General features: G+C 42.8%; 1 protein-coding gene across 1 annotated transcript in view; it reads left to right on the top strand.

Annotated features, from left to right (window-relative positions):
* Positions 1-22871, top strand: part of Tif-IA (RNA polymerase I-specific transcription initiation factor RRN3 homolog Tif-IA) — a 124605-nt gene that overhangs the window by 44313 nt on the left and 57421 nt on the right. Inside the window, exon 5 of the mRNA XM_080267289.1 lies at positions 16379-16478. Coding sequence (XP_080123415.1) covers positions 16379-16478 — 100 coding nt within the window. The remainder of the gene's footprint in view (positions 1-16378; positions 16479-22871) is intronic.

Raw genomic sequence — 22871 nt, 5'->3', positions numbered from 1 at the left:
CTTTGCCTTCTCTTCTGAAAAATACTTATTTACATCGTAAATAAGTTCTTTTTCTCTACTGTGGAGCACATGAGAGTGAGTAGCAGGAGTAAGAGCATCCATCTCAGGTGGTGGCCAGAGTGGAAATGACCTAGATTAACACGGTCACTCTATCCTACAAGCGTGGCAACGTTGGAAAGCAATGTTGCCAAGTGTTGTGGAATTTATAAAAAGTACTTGTTATTAAAAGAAAAAAAAAGGTTTATATAACTCTATACAGCCTTATTAAAGAATTAAATATATATATACTGTAAATAAACTTCATTTAGAGGTAGTAAATAGCTGACATGAGACAGGGAGATGTACACGTTTGGCAGAGAGGCGGCCTAGGAAATTCCCAAGAGGGACAACGCCCAAACGCTCTTCATAAAACAGACAGATCATAGACTCTTTTTGGCAGGTTTTCCCTGTCATTCAACAGTTTCTGCTCTTTTGGCACCTGCTTGGTCCTGAAGATGCCGAATGAGAGGACATTTACTGTGTAAATATTAAATTTGATATCTGAATAAGTTCTGCCTTGTGCTGTATCACAGTTACAGTGCAGTGAGGAGTGTTTCACTAGCAGCACATGATAATCTTTAAACCAAATCATGCGTCAAACTTGAAGGAGATGAAGAAAGTCCTTTTCAAGAGAGCAATAGTTAATACTTACAGTTTAACGTGTGCTACGAATGATAAACTTTGTTGGCCTTTTTCCTGTAGACAGTGAGACTTTTTATTCTTTTTTATTTGGCAATTTTATCAGGTATGTCAGACCTAGTTACAGATATTTAAATTCAGAATTACCAGTGAAACAACATTGTCATTGTGAAGTGATTAGATTACTCATCCCCAGAGCACTTGTTACTGTTGATCCTTGACACATGGTCAGCCCAGGTGTACTCAGTTCTGCCTCTCATCCCCTGGGTTTCACTAAGGAATCTAGATGGATGGAGTGTGAGGAACAAGGTCAGCATCAGTGTGGGTGTGAGGGTTAGACAAGTATGAAAAATTCTACCCTCAGATCTTGCTGAGCTCTTCAAATGAACAACCAGCATACACTAATGGTGGAGTGAGAGAAGGACTTCAACTTCAGATGAAGTAAAACTGTGAAGACCAAGTTTGGACCAGTAGACCCTTCCCCAACCTTCTGAATCCAACAAATACCTGTAAAGGGGTAGGTCAGCTGGATCACAACTGAACTTCTCTCTAGGCATTTGAGTGTCTTGATACTGTTTGGGTTCAAGACTGAGGTGCTATAATCAAATGTGAGGGGAATCTTCTCCTTACTTAACTGTTGTGACATTTGCACCTCACTAAGCCTTCCACCAAGTTATGAATAAAGAATATGTTGTAGTACCCAGTGAATGAATTGGTTGGATTTGAGCATACAGCAGGGTCTCGCATGAACATAGTTCCCATCTATGATTTTGATTAATGTGACACCCTAGATGCCTACCATAGTTTCCAATAATGTGCTCATTTTAACACAGGGCTGAACTGAAACAACTTGGCAATCATCCCTTAGAGTTTGCTTTTGCAGTATCTTGAATTTCCCCATCAGATTCTTTATTATTTCAGTACAGTATTGCATTTTGGTAACAAAACTTTAATTGTGTTATCTGTCAGTCAGCAGTATAACTTTGAAGATCACCAGTCAAGTTCAGTATGAAAAGTTATTTAACATGTCATTCTCGCTTTATTGCTGAATGTTATGTGCTTATTAAGAGTGTGTATATTTCTGCTCTGTCATGTAACGATACGTCACAGTAATATCATGACTTCTTATGCACATTCTGTAATTGACAGACTATTGCATTTACTGGCTAGGTTTGCCCTGCTTGCTGAGATATGCCATCAGGTACATGTATTGCCTTTTTTATTGTACTAGAGACAATGACTCATCTGAGGCAGTTCATTGCAGTTGTTCTTTTGAGGAACAGCCAGTTTGGTTTGTAAGGTTGTTAAGGAGCAAAATGAGATTTGGTTTTTGTTGGTTTTATAAGACAATAGATCAGTGAATGACAGGTTTATATATGCACATTGGTTCACTATAATACTGTTATGTCTATCTTCAACTGCATTTTCCATTAATTTTAGAATTATATGAGAAAGTCTCTTATTTTCCATGGAATATCTCACTTAAAATGTTCTTCATTTACGATGAGTTATTTTAAGGAATTCATGTGCATTTGGTTTTTAGATGTAGTATGTAACAACTATTTATGAAATTGCTGTCATAGCAGGCGATGAGGTCGTCCAGCAATAACAGCAGTTATGCATTGCTGTGGCATGTATATGTGAGGTAGTTGTCCATGTAAATCACATAAGAGGTTCTGCCTAGCCACGTGGTTTGCAGTTTTGGTACCTTACGGGCTTTTATCTAGCTCACTTAGCCCATATAAAGTTTGTTTATATTTAACCTTGTTACTTCAGATTAAGTTTCATTCCATTAACATTGTATCATGCCTCCTTCAGAGTGCATAAAAAGACTTTAGGAGAAGAGTTTAACAAAGACTTTGTCATGTTGATCTTATCATTATCATCATTATCATTATCATTATCATTATCATCACCACCACCACCACCACCACCACCACCACCACTGTTAGCCTGAATTAGTCCACTGCGTGATAGATGCAGTGTAAATGAGTTACCTGAGAGGAGCATGTGGAATGACATGGAGGGACAGGTTGATGAATGAAGAAGTGAAACAACGTTGTGGGGTGGATGTGGCTGTGATTGAGAAAATTAGGAAATATACGCTGAGGTAGTTTGGACATGTGGAGAGGGAAGGGGGGACCAAGGATGAGGTGGAGGGATGGAGTTGAAATGTATATGAGGGAGGGGGGAGTGAGTTGGGGGAGGGCAGTTAAATGATGGGTGACAGAGCAACTTGGAGGTGTTTTGTTGGCGGCCAACCTTTGCGGGATTAGGGCATCAGGCTGTAGATAGATAGGTGATAGATACATATCCCATCTCTTTCCTTTCTTACCTATTGGCTGTTAGCGAGTTCTATCTCAGCAGATCCCTGAATCTCATCTCACCATCTTGTCCTCAGTCTGCCTTTTTCTCTTACACCACCTGTGGGTTTATGCTCCATTGTCGTGATTGTATGTCTGTTATCTGTTAGGCAAAGGATGTAACCTGTCCACTTCCCCCCCCTCCCCCAAGCCATTGTATCTTTGACTTTCATCTGTTGATAATCTAAATCCAGGAAGCGTTTCTTTTGTCTCGTGCGACCGCTTTTATCACTCGTGTGACCCCTAACGTAATCCTCTCCATTTGATTTTGAGTGGTCCTGAATTTACATTCTGAGGATTGTATTAGACTCCAAGTTTTCGATTCATAAGCTAAGACAGGAAGGACACATTGATTATATGACAATATCTTTGGACATGGGGCAGTTGCTTATCCCACATAATTATAGTTAATTAGTTTACTGAAAACATATTATCCCACTCCTGTTATTTGATATCATTATCATGGACTTGGTCTGCCTGAACTACCTATCCTAGGTATGCCAATATGTAGTCCTTAACACATTCTGTAGTTGCGGCGCACGACTCTGAGGTTGTTATTGTGCCTTGGCAACCTCCTATTCAAAAGTGCTTCTGATTTCGTGTATAATATGAGATGCATTTGATGCCTCTTCATACAAACAGCAGGCTAACTGGCAACTCTGACATATAGTGGTAAAATACGAGAATCGTCGGGAATACTCCAGCACTACCTAACTAGAAAATTTCACTTCTCAACACTGTATATCGTCATCCTCCTAAAGAAACTGCTTAAGTCATTTTTTGGCGATTTCTGGATTTTTGCCTAAACCAATTCTTCATCATGTGGTGCACCTCTTGGTATAGCTGTCTTTGTCAGATCTAGGGTGTGAGTGGTCAAAAATGCACCTCAATTTCTGCGTAAGTCATTTGAAAGTTAAGAAAATGAGAAAGTTTTTTTTTCGATTTCCCGAAAAGTAGAAAAAATGACTTAGGCATTTTCTTTATGAGGGTGACGATATATTTCCAAGCCAAGCTCTAGATTCCATGTTCAGATCAGCTATCCTAAGTATGTGTCCAAATTATCATTCACTTAAGACCAGGCAGCAGACTGTTTGCTATCTGTCTGTCTATATACCTAGGCTGCTTCCCCCAAGGAAAGGGAAGTAGCCGAGACGGGACGACACACTCCCAATTTACTCATCCACTGAAACACATTCATTCGCATCTTAGCCCCAAGGGGAGAAGGGACAGATCCTCACTGCATCACACCACATGAGGGTCAGTTGCACAGTGCAATCAGTGACATCTGTAGTAGGGCCTGACAGCAGAGCTGGTTTACTCCTGCCACATCGTAATGGGCCCATCCCCTTACCCGCACCTGACCTGATCAGCTAATCAGACAAAATGTGAGAGAGTATCCCCCTCAGGGCTGCATCATCATTTATTCATTCACAATTTCTCTCCATTTCTGTCACACACAGCCTATCTTCCTTGCTCAACAGACATCCCTCTCGCATCCAGTGCTCTCTTCATACTGTTCATCCATCGTATTCGTGGTCTTCCTCTCAGTCTTACACCTCTCACATCAAATCTAGTTATCTTTTTCACCAATCGCTCATTATCCATTCTCTCCATATTCCCAAACCATCGTAACACCCTCTTCTCAACTCAGCCATCTCCCAAACAACTCCATTTCTCCTTCACACTTCATCATTTCTCACTCGATCCTTATGTGTAACTTCTCACATACTCTTCAGACACCTCATCTCCACTACATTCAAACTTTTCCTCTCTGCTACACCCATATTTCATGTTTGAGCCTCATGTAACACAGTTGGTACCACAACACCTTCATACAGCCTTCTCTTTACATCCATTCTAAGTGACTGACATCAAAACACTTTTTTCATTCCTCCCAGCACTTTTCCTGCTTCATTCATTATAAACTTCACTTCTGCATCTATTCTTCCATCCACAGCAATATGTGACCCTAAATACTTAAAACATTCTACCTCCACAAGCAACTAACCATTCAAAACTACATTCATCCTTCTACCACCTTCCAGCTTTGTATTCTTCAACACTTTACTCTTATTCTCATTTACTCCCAATTTCCTTTCACATACCCTTCCAAACTCCCCTACTGACTGTCTCAATCTCTTCTCCGTATCAGCCACCAGTGCAGTATTATCCGCAGACAGCAGCTGATTGAGATTCCACTCTCTACCATCAGCATTCATCAGACTCGAACCAAACAGGCACAGCGAGTCCAGCTGCTGTATATTATAACAAACTCACAATCTCAAGGAAAGCAGTTTTGGTGCATATGCAACACAGATAGTTAAGTGTTGAATTTTGACTGGAAGATGTTATTGTAAGCAAAATATACCTATTTTGAGGTATTTATGAAAGCAGTCTCACCCTCGGCAATGTATAATTGATGGTCTCTCCAACTGGCCATATTGTTTACCAACCATCGCACCGACTGGATGCATCATTGTACCAAACATACTCAGATGTGCACAAGGAACGAAAACACTAATAACCATGTCAATGCTATGGCAAAACTTAACAATTTAACCAAACCAATCCATACCTAACCTAATCCAACCTTTGACAGCCAGCTTTCAAATTTAAAAACGTGCATTAGGAACGTTAGATATGGCCAGCAATTGGTAGATGTAGGCAGAATAATTACGCATTGTAAATCCTCATTTACAGCTTTCAGAGGTAAGTTTATAAAAATGCCCCGTAGCAATGGTAATTCAGGAAAAGTAACAGGTAACCTGTGAAAGACTCATTTCAGCTTGCCCATTTGGTAAAGAATTAATATATATATTTTCTCTCTATCAACATGTCATCTTGTCTAGAGATTCTTTCATTAATGCTTCATATTTATTTCTTTTCCATGCTCATATTAGTTGCAGCATATATAGCACTGTTGTGGATGCAAGAGCATATAGAGGTTGGGGGAATAGACCTTCTGACCACCACTTGGTGGTGGTGAGAGTCAGAAGTCCAAATGAAATGGAGGAATAGAAGAAGGGAAGGACAGGAGGAAGTAGTTCATACAAGGAGGGTAGGAAGGTTACAAGAGGATGTAAAATAGGCAGAATATAAAAGAGAAGTGGAGGAGCGATTGGGTTAATATGATTTGGAGCAGATGGGGGATGTGGAAGGTGTGTGCAAGATATTCACAGAAGAAATCTGTACTGCATGTGAGGTGGTGTGTGGGATGAAGAGAAGATAAAAGGGGGTGCAAGGAACAGCATAGTGGAATGAAGAGGTGAGGCAGGCTGTGGCACAAAAGAAGAAAGCATATAGTGAGTGGATGAGAAATGGGTGTGGAGGAAGTTGAGACACTGAAGAGATAGGTATACGTATGTAGAGAGGAAGAGAGGCGTGAAAAGATTAGTAAGAGGGTAAGAAGAGAGTGGATGAGGAATTTGAGTGTGTAGTGGAGGGGATGTAAGAAAGTGTTTTGGAAAGAGGTAAAGCGAGTTAGACAGGGTGTTAAAGAAGCTAGTCGGAGAGTGAAGGATAAAAATGGTACATTACGAATCGAGAAAGGAGAAAAAGTGACCAGTTGGAGAGAACACTTTAAGGAATTGTTGAACATAGAGGATGAGAGTAATGTGAGTATAAGTGGTTGGGGAATGGCTTGGAGAAGGAGGGATGCGAGAAGAGAGGAAGAAGTCAGTAAGGTAGAAGTTGTGGAAGCAGTTAAGAAAGTCAAAATGGGAAGAGTCCTAGGAACTGATGGAGTGTGTGGTGAAATGCTTAAGCAGGGGGGAGAGATAGTAGTAGAATGGATGTGAAAGATGTGCTGATTGGCCTGGGAATAAGGTAGAGTCCCAGAGGATTGGAAGTGAGGTATGATTATTCCCCTGTACAAAGGAAAAGGAGAAAAAGAAGTATGTGATAATTATAGGGGCATTTGTCTTCTTAGTGTAATAGGAAAAGTATATGGTAGAGTACTTATTGACAAAATTAGAGAAGTCACTGAGGAATGAGTTGGAGAAGAACAAGGAGGTTTCAGGAAAGGAAGAGGTTGTGTAGATCAGATATTCATTCTTAGGTCTTTAGTAGAAAAGTTTCTTGAGAGAGGAAAGAAGTTGTATGCGGCCTTCATGGATTTGGAGTAAGTATATGACAGGGTGGATAGACAAGGATTGTGGAAAGTATTAGGAATATATGAAGTAAATGAGAAGTTGTTGAATGCCATGAAGAATATGTACGAGGGTGATAAGGCTGCAATGCGTGTGGACAGTGAACTGAGTGAATTTTTATGTTTGAAGGTTGGATTCATACAGGGATGTGTCATGCCTCCATGGTTGGTCAGTCTGTATATGGATAGTTTTATAAAAGAGATACAAGGTACGGCAGTGGACGTTGGAGCGGCCCTAATGAGAGAGGGCAGTATGTGCAAGCTCCCTGTACAGTTGTCTGCAGATGATACTGTGTTGTTAAGTGAAGACGAAGGGGAACTGCTAGGCTAGGTGAATGAGTTTGGGAGAGTGTGTAAGAAACGGACCAACTTGCCTAGCCCCAGGCTCCTATGCTTCTCATGGGGCAGCCTAGGATTGGATGATGGATGGGTTTATCCATCTCATCCATCATTCAATCTGGTGTTACCCCATGAGGAGCATAGGAGCCCGGGGCTAGGCAAGTTGGTCCTGACATTTTAGATGAGAGTGACCAGCCTCACTCATCCCTTAGTGGCATTACATGAGCAATAAACCCCAGCCAACACTTGGATATAAACCTACACAGGCTCAATCCACCTGAAGCACCTTAATTACCCACTAAACCATCAGATGCCATAATTTGGTTATATGGTTACCACCCAGCATAGTAAATGGTTTCTGGTGTACAGGAAACCATTTGGCTCGTCACTCAGTGTAGAGTAACCCATACGCAGAAGGAAGAGGAAAGCATGATGGAATTTTTTTTAAATTACTAATATTACCATTACCATATTACAGTAATCTTCCCATTATCTGATGTAATACAGCCGAAGGCATGTCCCGATAGTGGGTCTGTCCGGATAGTAGGCCCCTACCTTCTGGACTGCTTCTTATGGACCCTAACCCAGCCTAACTCAGAAAACCACCTACATAACCCCTACCAAACTATAGCACCTTTTTAAGGCCCTAATCACACAAATAAGGGACAGAAAGCATGAAGTAAACGAAAAGGAACCAGAGAATGAGGATTTAGAGGTCAGAATACTGTTCAGTATTTAGCAGTGTCCAAGGTACTTACAGCAAGTCCGTGGCCGTCGGGATGAGTAACCCACCCCCTGTCAGACTCAGACAGTAATAAGGTGCACCTGAAGCACCTACAGTAATCCAGTGTTGCACTGCACTTAATCTTTGCACTCTGAACTCGAAAGTCTTAACACTGCGCATTCTTTTCTCACTTGCACTTTACTTGACTCTCACCACTGTTGCACTCTGCACTGCACTGAAGCCTTTTCACTTTAAATTCTAATTTCTTAACACTGTGCATTCTTTTCTCACTTGCACTGTATACTTGACTCTCGGCAGTGTTGCACTCTGCACTTAATTGTTGCATTCTGAATTCTAATTTTTTAACACTGCACATTATGTTCTTTACACTGTGCAACACTGTAAATTCCAGTGTGGTCTAGTGGCGAGTTTTTGCTGTTTATTAACTGTCAGAGTCCAAGAGTAGATGGTGCAGGTAGCCGAGGGGCACATCGCTGGGACGTGGTGATGGATTACCCACTGCAGACGACTCTGAAGACAGCTGCAAACTCATGTCCAGTGGCGACTCCTCCATGGCTTATTTGCTGGGCTGTGGCTCGGAGGTGGAAGGCCAGTCTTGGGGAGGCAGTGGTGTGGAGCCAGGGCTGGGCACGGCGGGGCCATGGGCTTGAAGAAAGTGTCAAAGGTTGATGGACGTAAGGAACGGCAATTCTGGCAAGTGATGATGCACTGCCTGAAAGTGCATACTTCCTCCGTGTCGAAGTCCGGGTGTTCCAGGTAGTCAAGAACGAAATCGACATGCTCCTGGTGTCTGCTCAGCTTGGGGATGGCTGGAGTAGTGGCACGCTGAGAGTCCACGTCATCATTGCTGTCCCCCCTGTAATCTTCAAGCTGGGTACTTGAATCGGCAACTGAAGATGCGATCTCGATATCAGACATGATCTGATACCCAGGATCATCCATGTTGTCATCCAACCACTCACGCACATTGTCCACATCAACGTTGTCGCCAGCAGCACAGAGACGTGCATGGAAGTCATCCACGTCAAAACCTAGAAAGTTGTGCACCACATCGGCTCCGTGAAGCAGACGAGACCAGCCACTTTCCAGAGTCTTGTCAGAGACTTCCCTCCATACTCTGGCCCAGTTGTAGATAGCTGACTTGATGTTGTCGTGGCAAATGTTTTCCACAGTCCATTGGCCTCACGTGTCCCGTCCCTCCCTGCGCTCATCCTCGTCCTCGAGAACAACCATCACCTCATCCAGGAACTTCCAATGGTACAGCCTTTTCGTTGCCACGATCACTTCTCGGTCCATTGGTTGGATGAGAGCAGTAGTGTTAGGTGGCAAAAACATGCACCTAATGCCTTGAAGTCTAGGGTGTTGTGTAAGCTTGCAAACTTCTCAGCAGCAGCCTGCAATTCCGTACCACGCACCATCACAGCAGCATGTTGTTGTCGGTACCAAATCAGCGTGGAGTGGTCGATTTCTGCAAACCGGGGAGTGAACATAACCTTCTTCTCCATATTGTGTTTGGTCTTCGATGCAAAGTCAGCCATGTACTGGGTGAGCTTGTCCTGGGATCTCTTGATACCAAACAGTGTAGAGCGGGCCAGGTTGAATTCATGGAGGGTGTGTGACTTCGACCATCCCGCGTACACCTTGTCCAGTATCTCCCTCTTCTTCTCCAGAGTCATAACCACTCATTTCCTCTTCTCGGTCGGCGGGGCCATCATCACACGCACGAGGAAGAGGCAGGAGAGGAACAGCGGGGCCTTCAGCAGGTAGGGCACCACCATAAAAGCGAGCATGTGGGCGGCCATGGTGACGAGCATGCACTCACGACGATGGATGAGTAGAAAGTGGGGAGGAGGCAGTGTCGCCCTGCCGGATGTCGGCGGAACTACACAGCAAACACAGCTGGTCTGCGCCAAACGCCAAGTTCAAATTACGGGTGAAAAAAATTTGGATTTGTTTTAATTTTTTACATTTTTTTGGGCAATTTGGGGGTTATGAAGATCTGGGCCCAAAATGTCCAGGTGGTGGGGTATCTGGATGGTGGGCAGATTACTGTATTATTATGAATATTGTTATTTTTTATTACTTTTCTCACTATTTGAATGCTTTTATATGAGTTCCTTCCCCTTCCCTGTCTCTTGTGCCGTTGTACTTTAATGATGAGCATTTATGATCTCCATATATCTCTCTATAGCCTGACACCCCAGTCTCGTAAAGGGTGGCTGCAGACAAAACGCCTCCAAGTCTCTTTGTCACCCACCATTTGACTGCCCTCCTCCAACTCACACACCCCTTGCTCTCCCTCCTTCCACTTCACCTACATACACCCTCTTAGTCAGTCTTTCATTCTGCAATCTCTCCACATGTCCAAACCACCTCAGTGTATTTCTCCCATTTTTCTCAATCACATCCACATCCACCCCACAACGTTCTTTTACTTCTTCATTTGTCAGTCTGTCCCTCCATGTCACTCCACATTCTCCTCTCAGGTAACTCATTTCCACTGCTCTCACTCTTGACTTGTTCCCCTTTAGCAAGGTCCATGCCATGCCTCCATACGTCAGGGTAGGGATCACAATAGTGTCATGCAGTGACTTCTTAACTTCCATACTCATCTCCCTATTTCTCATCACCACTTTCAGTGAACCAGCAACCTTCCTTCCCTGCTGAACCCTTTCAAGTGCTTCATCCCCAAAACTTCCATCCTTATTCATCACACTACCCAGGTGCTTGAATGCACTCACATTCTCCATATCCGCACCATCCAACCTCACTCTGCATTCTGTGACTTCATTCCTCTCAAACACCATAACTTTACTTTTTTTTACTCTAAATTTCAGATTCCTCATCTTACACACTGTCCCAGATTAATTCACCATACCTTGCAACTTCTATTCATCGTCACTCAACAATACTGTATCATCAGCAAGCAGCAACGCCAGAATCTTCCACACCTCACCCTCACTCATTAGAGCCACCCCCACATCCATTGCCCTATCTTGCACCTCCTTTACAACCTCATCCATGTATATATTAAACAGCCATGGAGACATCACATATTCCTGTTTCAGCCCCACATTTAGATAAAAGAACTCACTCAGCTCACCATCCACTCGCACCGTAGCCCTAGCTCCCTTGTACATACTCTTCACACAACTCGATTTCCCATCCACTCCCCATATTCTTAATACCTTCCACATACCTTGCCTATCTATTCTGGCATATGCTTTCTCCAAGTCCATGAAGGCAGCAAACACTTTCTTTCCCTTCTCTAGATACTTCTCCACTAAACATCTTAGAACAAATTTCTGATCTACACACCCTTTTCCCTTCCTGAATCCCCCTTGTTCTTCTCCAGCTAGCTCCTCTGTTATATGCCTAACCCTGTCAATGCGTATTCTGCCATATACTGTATTTTTCCAATCACACTAAGAAGGCAAATACCCCTCTGGTTGCCACATACTTCTCTCTCCCCTTTTCCTTTGTATAAAGGAACAGTTATACCTGATTTCAAGTCCTCTGGAACCTTCTCTCTTCCCAAGCCAATCAACGCAACTTCTATATCCACTCTACAACAATCTTACCCCCGTACTTCAGCATTTCACCACACACTTCATCATTTCCTGGGGCCTTTCCCATCTTGATCTTCATTGCTTCAACTACTTCCACCCTACTGATCTCTTCCTCCCTCCTCTCATCTCTTCTTCTCCCAGCCTTTCCCTAAGCACTTATACTCAAACTGCTCTCACTCTGCATTCAACAAATCATCATAGTGCTCCATCCATCTCCTCATTTTCTCTCTCTTCTCCATCAACAATCTGTTATTCCCATCTTTCACTCCCCTGGTATTTCCCCACACACACTGTCTTACTTTCTTTACCTCTTTCCAAAACAATTTCATACTGTCTCTCCATTTCACACAGATTCCTCCCAAACTCTTCATCTGCTCTTTTCTTATTCTTCTTTACAAGTCTCTTCACCACCCTTTTCCTGTTCACATATACCGCTTTCTTCTCTCTCTCATCTTCTCTCCTACCTGTACTCACTAGCCAGTCATTATATGCCTTCTTTTGTTCCACAGCTCGTTTCACTTCATCAGTCCACCACGCTGTCCCTTGCACACTCTTGAATCTCCTGCTCACTCCACAAACCACCTCGAATGCAGCGCCTATCTCTTCTGTGAATATCTTGCATAGTTCTTCCAACCCTTCCATGTGCTCTAACTCATACCTTCCCAATCTTTCTTCCACTATGCTCTTATACACTGCCATTTTCTCACTCTTTTCAGAGGTGCTGTTTCCTCCTGTCTTCCCCTTCATCTCTTCACCCATTTTCTTTGCAGCTTTATCTTGGCCATCACTAAGTGATGATCCAAGAAGAGAGAAACCTGTATTTTACACAGGAAAAATCATCTGAGAAATTACCAATATGCCGGGAATCTAACCCGGGACTCTCAGGTGAGAGTCAGGCAGCATACCACTACACCACGACCAGGTAAAAGTTAACTCATGTTGTCACAATCTTGTAACCAATGTCCCTCCGCCCCCACTGTGGGCCCGAAGAGGATGAGTTAACCCCCTGGCACTCGGGCAAGTAGATGCTTTTAATCTATCCCAAGCACTTACGGCAAGTCAGAATGAAGAGAGGAATCTGTATTTTACACAGGAAAAATCATCAGAAATTACCAATATGCCGAGAATCAAACCCGGGACTCTCAGGTGAGAGCCAGGCAGCATACCACTACACCACGACCAGGTAAAAGTTAACTCACGTTGTCACAATCTTGTAACCAATGTCCCTCCACCCCCACTGTGGGCATCAAGAGGGTGAGTTAACCCCCTGGCACTTGGGCCCACAGTGGGGGCGGAGGGACGTTGGTTACAAGATTGTGACAACGTGAGTTAACTTTTACCTGGTCATGGTGTAGTGGTATGCTGCCTGGCTCTCACCTGAGAGTCCCAGGTTCGATTCCCGGCATATTGGTAATTTCTCAGATGATTTTTCCTGTGTAAAATACAGATTTCTCTCTTCATTCTGACTTGCCGTAAGTGCTTGGGATAGATTAAAAGCATCTACTTGCCCAAGTGCCAGGGGGTTAACTCATCCTCTTCAGGCCAACAGTGGGGGCGGAGGGACGTTGGTTACAAGATTGTGACAACGTGAGTTAACTTTTACCTGGTCGTGGTGTAGTGGTATGCTGCCTGGCTCTCACCTGAGAGTCCCGGGTTCGATTCCTGGCATATTGGTAATTTCTCAGATGATGATCCAAGATTCCATTCCCCCACCCTCTCCACGCTCTTGCATCCAACACTTGTCTTCTCATTCGCTCATCCACTTCATGTAATCTATAATTGCCTTTTGCTCAACAAGTTCACCGTCCATCCTCCTCATGACTCTCCATGTATACCTGTGGATCATCTTATGCTGGACGAAGGTGTTGGCTATTGCCAACCCCTTACTGGCACAGACGTCCACCAAAGCACTACCATTCTCATCTACTTCAGCTGGCACACCCACTGACCAACCACTCCATCCACTCGTACATTCCCAACTTTGCCATTCATGTCTCCAATGAAAAGCACTCTCTCGCTCCTCTCAGATTTGTCCATACATGCTTCTACAATCTCCCAAAACTCATCTTGCACTCTTTCCACTCGGTACTCTGTCGGCGCATACGCACATACAATCACCCAAGCTTGTATACCTACTTTCATCCTCACCCATACAATCCTTGCACCCACCGTTCCATACTGTCTTATATTCTCCTTCCACTTCTTGCTTATCATCAGACATACTCCCTCTCTTGCCCTCTCATTGTCATTAACTCCCACACATATTCCTAAACCATATTCCCATTCTCTCACCCTTTCATCTTTCCATTTAGCTCCAGTCAATCCACATATATCCACTCATGCATCCACAAGCACCTGATCAATCTCTCTCTCTTTCATCATTCACTCCTCTCGCATTCCACGTTCCCATATTTAGAATGTCCTTTGTCTGTTCCTCGGTCATCAACATATGGTCCTGGTCCAAGGTGCTTTGTTCGCTTGTTTAGTTCTTTTTACGGGGTAGGGCACTAACTCACCACCAACCCTTTTAGTCACCTCATATGACAAGCAGGGATACTGGGGAAGAATTCTTGAAATCTCCCTACCCCCAGGGGATAGGGGTCATGATGAAACTGCAAATATTCAAATCTGGGGGGGGGGGGAAGCCACAAAATGTAAGGTATTACTGTGTATATTTTCAGGTAAAGTATAAAGTGTATGGAGCATCTGAACACTGTAGCAGCTAAACTGTTGAACCTATTGTTAGTTATGAATTATTACATATAACACTTCATTACATTCTCTGTGAGCCAGTATTACCAATGAATTAAACTTATTATTATTTTTTTCTCTCTCTCTCCAGGGGCACTTGATTTTCCCAAAGCCATAGTGTACAGGTGAAGGGTGTGTAAATGTTTGGTTGTTGTGATTAAACTAGATGATCTTTTGGACTGGGATATAATGCAGTTTATAGTTAATCAAATCTTGTTCATCAGCATAGTTTGTATTTTTTAGGACAATGGAATTGCTAGTTGTGTGCGAAAGTGCAGTGTTTTGTAGTTATTACAGTGGTGGGGGGGGGGGAGTTAAGTGATATGTCTTAGTTTTTTTTTTTTCCCACATTACTGTATAGTTTTAACCCGAGAACTGCAAGTTACATTCCAGAATGCCAGGTGTTTGACTGCTACTTACATCATGGGAGTTGAGCCATAAATCATAGTTTCTGCATTTCATTTTGATGTGAAATATGGTCAACTGTTCATTTGCAAGTCAAATGGAGGCATGTGATTTACCTTATCATACAATAACATACCCTCTTTCATCTCATAACCCTAAAATTGGTTTCCAGTAAAATGATTTTTTATTTTATATTTTTTATTTATTTATCTTTTTTTTAAAGTGCCATAGCTGGTGTCCTGGCACTGTACTTTATATATATTCATATCACCTAAACTATAGAACATTGACCAAAAAATTTAGGAACATTTACTTCATGACATTTCCTGTCAGTCTGTAAAGAAAAAATTGGAATACTAGACCTTCAAAAACGTGTGTGTGTGTGTGTGTGTGTGTGTGTGTGTGCGTGCGTGCGTGCGTGCGTGCGTGCGTGTGTGTGTGTCCCCCCTCGAATCCTAGTGGTAAGTTAGCGAGTAAAAAATCTGTCCATCAGTCTATTGTGAGACATTTTAATCCCGTAAAGGATGGCAACAAACAGATCGTCACCATGTCGCTCTGTCCTCTGTCATTTGGCTGCTATAGTCCCAGTTCACACACACCTTCCCTCAATATGTCTCTGTTCCATCCCTCCATCTCTTCATTGGCCTCCTCCTCCATCTTGCTCACGTACTGGCACAGTCTTCTAGTCAGTTTTTCATTCTCCATCCTCTCGACGTGGCTAAAACCATGTCACCATATTTCTCCTAACACATTCAGCCACATTCACATCAACACCACAATTCTCCTTTACTTCCTCATTTGTCTGTCATTCTCTCCATGTATCTGCAGATGCTCCTCTGAAAAAACAAATTGTGGAAATTACTGAGAAATATGCAGCACTGCCATTTTTTGTCTTATGGTCTATAATACATTGATTCAAGTTTGTAAAATTCTGAATTGAGGATACATGTAGTTAGGCTCACTTTTTGTTAACTGCTCTGTTTATTTGCAGCTGTCATGGTTCTGGTATTTTTGAACACCCCATTGATTGGTATGTGTGAATGTGGGGAAATTAACTGAAGGAAAACTGAATGGTACAAATGTTACCAGTACATTTTCAGGCAGCTGCTGTATAGGTGTGTGAGCTGGGTAGTTACCTGTAGTTGTGTCATAGCTGATTTGTACTGTCGTGGTAACCAGTATAGTATATCATCAATAAAACATTTGTAAAACATTACATTTGACAGCTGATTTTGAAGATCATTTATAGTTAAAAGTAATGTACAGTATATATTACCTGTGCTTTTGTTGTTAGTTATCAGTTTCCTTGGGTTTAATAAATAATATTGACAGTATTGTGTTTTTACAAATGTGTAAGTTGATTATTACGTCTGATTTGCAGCATGGTAACAGTCGACGTTCATGCACCACGTGCTGAGTTAGTTGACCTTAATGATGATGGTGAGGATGATGGCAGTGATGAAGAAGATATGTTTGACATGGTATGTGTTATTGCATTTTTTGTATATACAGTATAATGCTGGCTGAGCTACTGCTATAGTCTGCTGTATGTACTGTAGATACTTACATAGAAAAATCTGTCATCTTGTGCAGACTAATGCAACTCAAACTAGGTCACAGGTTTGGTCTCAGGTGTCTGCCCTCCTCTCCTCCTATCTCTTCTATCTTTCTTGTCCCTTTTAATGACTTCTCTTTCCACCTCAGGTGGATTTATGCTGAGTGACAAACTAATGGTTTCCTGCAGCCCAGGAAACCATTTTACGGTCTGGTCTCATTATGTTACTATTCGTTATGTGATAAATTGCTAGAATGATTATTCAGAAGTTACCCTTTTTCGATACAGCATAAAGAAATTGTTAGCAATTTTGCTAAAATTATATTTTTGATGGCCACCACCGAGAATCTCATGTGGATGCGGTGACACACTCAAGCCAAGATGGCCACCCATTGTTTACCTTTTTTTTTTTTTTTAATGCAAGAAAGAAGGAATCAAAGGCCAGGAGTCTGTAAACCGTTCCTTCTAAGAAAAAACAATACAAAAGAGAGCCAAATTTAAGATCTGTTCATTTCAAGATGCCTGAACACATTGCATTTGAAAGACTGGAGATCATAGGAAGTAGGAAATACAGGCAGAGGGAGACAGTTCCAGAGTTGGCCTGTTGCATAAATGAAGGACTGGGAGTAATGGTTAACTCTTGCATTAGAGAGTTGGATAGAAAAGGGATGAGAATTTGTTGCGCACCCATCTTAGAGGTGGAGGGATGCATGCAGACAGTTCAGAGGAGCAGTGACCATTGAAGCAGCAATAGAAAAGAGATAAGGATGCAACAGTGTGGCGAAGAGACAGAGGTTGAAGGGAGCCAGTAAGAGGAGGAGAGTTGATGAGATGAAAAGACTTTGACTCCACCCTATTGAGAAGAGCTGTATGTGGGGAGCCTCCCCACACATGAGAGTTGTACTCTAAACGGGCGAATAAAACCCGTGCATAAAGTCAACAACTGTTCAGGGGTAAAGAAGGTAGGGAGTCAGCTTAGCACACCTAATCTCTTGGGAGCAGATTTTACAAGAGATGCAGTATGATTTTTCCAAGACAAGTCCCGAGTGAATGAAACCCCAAGCATGTTCAAGGATGATGCAGGATTGAGCTGGATATTATTAAACCTTAGCGGGTACTCCTGTGGAAGATTGTGTCAGGTTGATAGGTGCAAAAACTGAGTTTTTGATGCATTAAAAACAAGATTATTTTTACCCTAGTCAGAGATACGAGCCGAGTCAGACATTAGGTGTGCCATAGCCTCATCCCATGTTTATTGAAGTAACTGCTGATATGGACGTTGCGGGAACCGAATGGAAAGGTGAAGGGTGGAATCATCAGCGTACGAGTGGATAGGGTTAGATGTACAGTTTAGAAGGTCATTGATGAATTAAACGAAAAGAGTTGGTGATAGGACAGAGCCCTGCGGAACACCACTGTTGATAGATCTAGGAGAAGAACGATGGCCGTCTACAACAGCAGCTATAGAACGACCAAAAAGGAAGCTATTGATGAAGGCACAGATAGAAGGATTGAAACCGTAAGAGGGTAGTTTGGAAATTAAAGATTTATGCCATACTCAATCGAAAGTCTTTGAGATGTCAAGTGCAATGGCAAAGCTTTCGCCAAAGTCCCGAAAGGAGGATGGCCAGGAGTTTGAAAGGTAGGTGAGAAGATCGCCAGTGGAGCGTCCCTGACGGAACCCATACTGACGATCAGAAAGAAGGCTGTGATAAGAAAGATGCTTTAAAATTATTTGATAAGAATAGAATCAAAAACTTTTGAGACACAGGATGTTAAAGCAATTGGACGATAGTTAGAGGATTGGGAACGGTTGCCCTTCTTTGGGACTGGCTGAATGAGAGCAAACTTCCAGCAAGAAGGAAAGGCACAAGTTGAGAGAGAAAGGAGAAAGAGTTTACCTAGGCAGGGTGTAAGCACTGAAGCACAGTTCTTGAGGGCAACTGGAGGGACTCCATCAGGCCCATATGCCTTGTTAGTATTGAGGCCATTGATGGCAGAAAATGCATCAGCTGAAGAAATATTAATGTCAGCCATGAGGAAGTCATACAGGGAAGTGATGGAGGAACAGCTCTGGAATCGTCTAAGCTGGAATTGGAGGAGAAAGTCTGAGCGAAGAGATCTGCTTTATCAGTAGAAGAAATAGCTACAGAGCCATCAGAATAGAAAAGAGGAGGGAAGGATGATGAGGTAAAATTGTTAGAAAGGTTTTTGGCAAGGTGCCAGAAGGAGCAGGAAGAATTCGAGTTGGAAAGTTGAGAGCACTTAGTACAGATGATATATTTTTAGTAGTGCAAAGAACAGACTTAGCACGATTCCAGGCAGAAACATAAACAAAATGTGATTCAGGGGTGGGTTGGCTCTGGTACCTTTTGTAGGCCCTCTCCTTGTTGCGGACAGCATTAGAACAAGCGTGATTAAACCAAGGCTTTCTTGCATTAGTCAAAGGTTATGAGAAAGGAATGTATGCTTCCATGCCTGAGAGAATAACCTCTGTAATGCTCAAGGCACACTCAGATGGCTCCGGCCATGGAAGCTAATCATTCCCGGGAAAATCAAAGAAGTACTGCCTGAGGGCCTCCCAATCCACGGCTCCAAAGTGCCACAGACAACCTCCCTTTGGGGGGGTCCACAGGCTGTACTGGAACGATAGGACAGGTTAAGGTAACAAGGTTGTGATCGGAGGAGCCCGATGGAGAGGAAAGATTAACAGTGTAAGCTGAAGGATAAGTTGTAAGAAAGTGGACAAGTATGTTGGAGCTCTCTCCAAGGTGGTCAGGGATACGGGTAGGGTGCTGTACAAGCTGCTCTAGGTCATTAAGGATAGAAAAGATGTAGGCTTGTTCACCAGGTGGATCAGTGAAAGGAGAGGAGAGCCAAAGGTGGTGGTGAACATTGAAATCTCCTAGAATGGAGATTTAAGAGAAAGGAGACATGGATAGAATGTGTTGCATTGTAGAAGTAAGATAGTCAAAGAATTTTTGATAGATGGTTGAATTAGGGGATAAGTAAACAGCGAAGATATATTTAGTCAGAGAATAACAGGAGAGCTTATTGTAGCGAGTAGAGAATTCAGAAGAATCAAGTTCAGGAACACGAGAGCAAGATAAGTTGTTGCATACATATACACAACAGCCACCTTTGGCTTTGAAATGAGTATAGAGAAAGTAAGAGGATACAGTAAAGGGTTTGCTGTCGGTTGCATCAGACAGCTGAGTCTTGGTAAGGAAGAGAAGGTGAGGTTTAATGGAGGAGAGGTGGTGCTCAGCAGAGAGAAGGTTAGAGGAAAGGTCGCTAATGTTGCGGAAATGAAGAAGAAGTGAATCAGAGAGTGGTTCCAGGCATCTCTCTGAGCCGTCACTGGGAGAGGGGCTGATGGTGGGGGAATTTATGGTCACCTCCCCTGGGGACTCCGAGGCCTGATTTTCTGATGCCATTTTACTTTTATTTTTGAATAGGAAGTGTAGTGTGTACTGTGCATATAGTTTGGTGTTGACAGTTAGAGAAACTTGTATTGGAGAGCATGCTGGCCTACTCTTTGTGTTAATCTGACACTGAAAAAGTTCAGCAAAGGGGGATGGTCAGGATCTAGTCCTGAGGGCTGATGAAACGGGAGCTCCAGCTCTCCCTGTCATCAGTTTTCCACCCACCTTGGGAGTACTGCCCTGCTCGACTGGTGCTACAGTCTACTTTTCATGCTACAGTCTACTCATTCACTGTGATCATCTACCTTTCATTCTGCTTTGTGCATGAAAGGCCACTGAAATACCATTGCTGTCGTCAAATAATAGTGGAAATAGTTAACAAATAGTTAGTTTGCAATAGTAAGTGAAGTGATACCTTTTTGTGTGTGCAGTACTAAAACCTGTGACTTTGAAACCATGTCTATCTTATGTAATCATATTCCCCTTGCTGGACAGGTGGGGGCGCTCACCATCCATTTGTTCGATGTATTGCTACTTTAGGTGTCTGCCCTTTCCTCTCTTCCTTCCTTTGTCTTCTGCCTTTCTTTCCTCTTCCTTCTGCCTACAGGTGACCTTACACTCCCGCTTCTGTCTTTCTTTCCTTCATTCTTTCCGCTTCCTTCTGCCCATGGGTGGCTGTACACTGAGTGACAAGCCAAATGGTTTCCTGTACACCAGGAAATCAACTATGCTGGGTGGTAACCATAACACGAAATTATGGTGCCTGGTGGTGTAGTGGGTAGTTAAGATGCTCCAGTCGGATTGGGCCGGTGCAGGTTTATATCCTAGGGATGTTGAGGTTTATTGTTTATGTAATGCCACTTAGAGATGAGTGAGGCTGGTCACTCTCATCTTAAATGTCAGGACTAACTTGCCTTGCCCCAGGCTCCTACGCTTCTCTTGGGGCGGCATAGGATTGGATGGTGGATTTATGGATGGATGGACATCTGATTAGCTGAGACAAAATGACCACCCACTGTTTACAATTGCTGTAAATCGTAGGCCTTTGTTCCATTTTCTGCACGAGCGGCCACTGAAACACTATTGCTGTTGCCAAATAACAGTGCAAGTGCCTAACAGGTAGTGCAGTTTGTGATATTAAGTGAAGTGCTACGTACCTTTTTGTGTGGAGTGATCATCTAGGCCCTCCAACTGTCCCCCAGCCTCTGGGAACGGGACCCTTGGTTACGACTTGTGCTAGCATACGTAGGATCTTGCCAATAATGATGTCGACAGTAATGTTTTCATCAATAACTGTAAGTTAGAGTAGATACCTAGTTTCTGTAATAACGGTTGGATTCACCCAATTAATGGTTATTTCAGGGGAAACGTCTGGGCACATCTTGGATAGCATTCATTGGCTGCCATCTTGATGACATTTTTGCTCCTTAAGGTAAAGGTACACTTTACTTGATGGAGTAGAAAAACCTTACCAATTCAGTTTATATTCCCCCAGTATGTTTTCTGTATATTTCTGACTATTTTCAGGGTGATAAATTACCTTTACCTTTTGAAAACTTTCCCCCATTTTCATCATCAGGTTCCCTAAGTCATACCTACGGTTGTTTGTTGATGGCTGAATGGATGAATTTTACTTAACGTACTGAAAGGTGGATTTTATTTCCTATCTTCCCAACTGGATGCGAGGTTAGGTTAGGTTAGGTTAGGTTAGGTTAGGTTAGGTTAGGCTAGGCTGAGTTAGGTTAGATTAAATTAAATTATTAGGTACAGTTATGCCATGTTAGGTTAGGTTTAGTTAAACATTTAGGTTAGGGCAGTCCCTTCCACACCTTTTGTCATTACAATTGACAGCTCAAATGAGTTGACATAGCTGAACATAGCTAAAAACAACGGGGGAAATAAATTTCACAAGAAACGTTTATTTACCACCCCAGAAATAATGAGAAAAATATAACAGACTATCAGGATGATGAAGAACTGATTTCGTAAGGTGCTTCTACTGCTTCAGATAAAGTGTACCTTTACCCTCCTCGCTTAAACTTGTTTGAATGCTCACACACAGTCACACGTGCATCATATGTTTACTGCTCTTGGTGAATATAGACGTATTATGCAGTGCCGCATGTGTTATTTTCGCCTCTATAACCAGTGGTTGCAAGGGTTGGTGGTTGATAATGGCCTCTGCTGTACCTGTGAGGACTGGGGGTGGGGGAGGAGGGAATGATCAGCCACCAGAACACCCTGGAACTTCTTAAGTGACTGGCAAAAAAGAACTCAAAGGTAAAAGACAAAACCACAAGATGCGTGCATACTCGGTCAAGGAAAAGGAAAAGATTGTTGAACTGATTGAAAATGGTGCACGAAACATTGACATTGTGAAGAAATTGAACTGTCCTGAGTCTACGGTGCGAAATATAAAGAGAAACTTAGAGGAGACAAAGAAGAGTATTGCACTGGCTAGGAAATATTACAGTAATGATGGAAATGCTAGGTGAGCTATGAACAACAAAGGTGATGGAAACAGATTGTGAGTGAGTATTAGCTAGTGAAATGGTTAGCTCGGGGAATGAGGTAAAATGCATGTGTTAGTGGCCCTCAGATATGAGAGCAGGCAAGGGCCTTGTACGCTTCAGTTGCACAAAAGAAAAGCATTAAGTCTTCCCCTCCTTTCAGTGCCTCAGTAGGGTGGCTACACAAGTTTAAGGGTAGAAGTAGCACAAAACATGCCATATAGCAGGGTGAGGTTTCATCAGCTGACTTGGTGGCCACAGATTCTTTCCCTGCATTTGCCACTCAAAGTATTCAAGAGGGAGGTTATACCCTAGATCAGATTTTTAACTGCGATGAGACAAGATTATGCTGGAGAAATCACGCAGGTCAACATTTATTTCAAA

The sequence above is a fragment of the Coenobita brevimanus genome, chromosome 23, assembly GCF_032717465.1.
Source record: "Coenobita brevimanus isolate Jiangsu-jjx chromosome 23, ASM3271746v2, whole genome shotgun sequence".
Lineage (NCBI taxonomy): Eukaryota > Metazoa > Arthropoda > Malacostraca > Decapoda > Coenobitidae > Coenobita > Coenobita brevimanus.
This window is presented reverse-complemented; position numbering and strand designations above follow the sequence as displayed.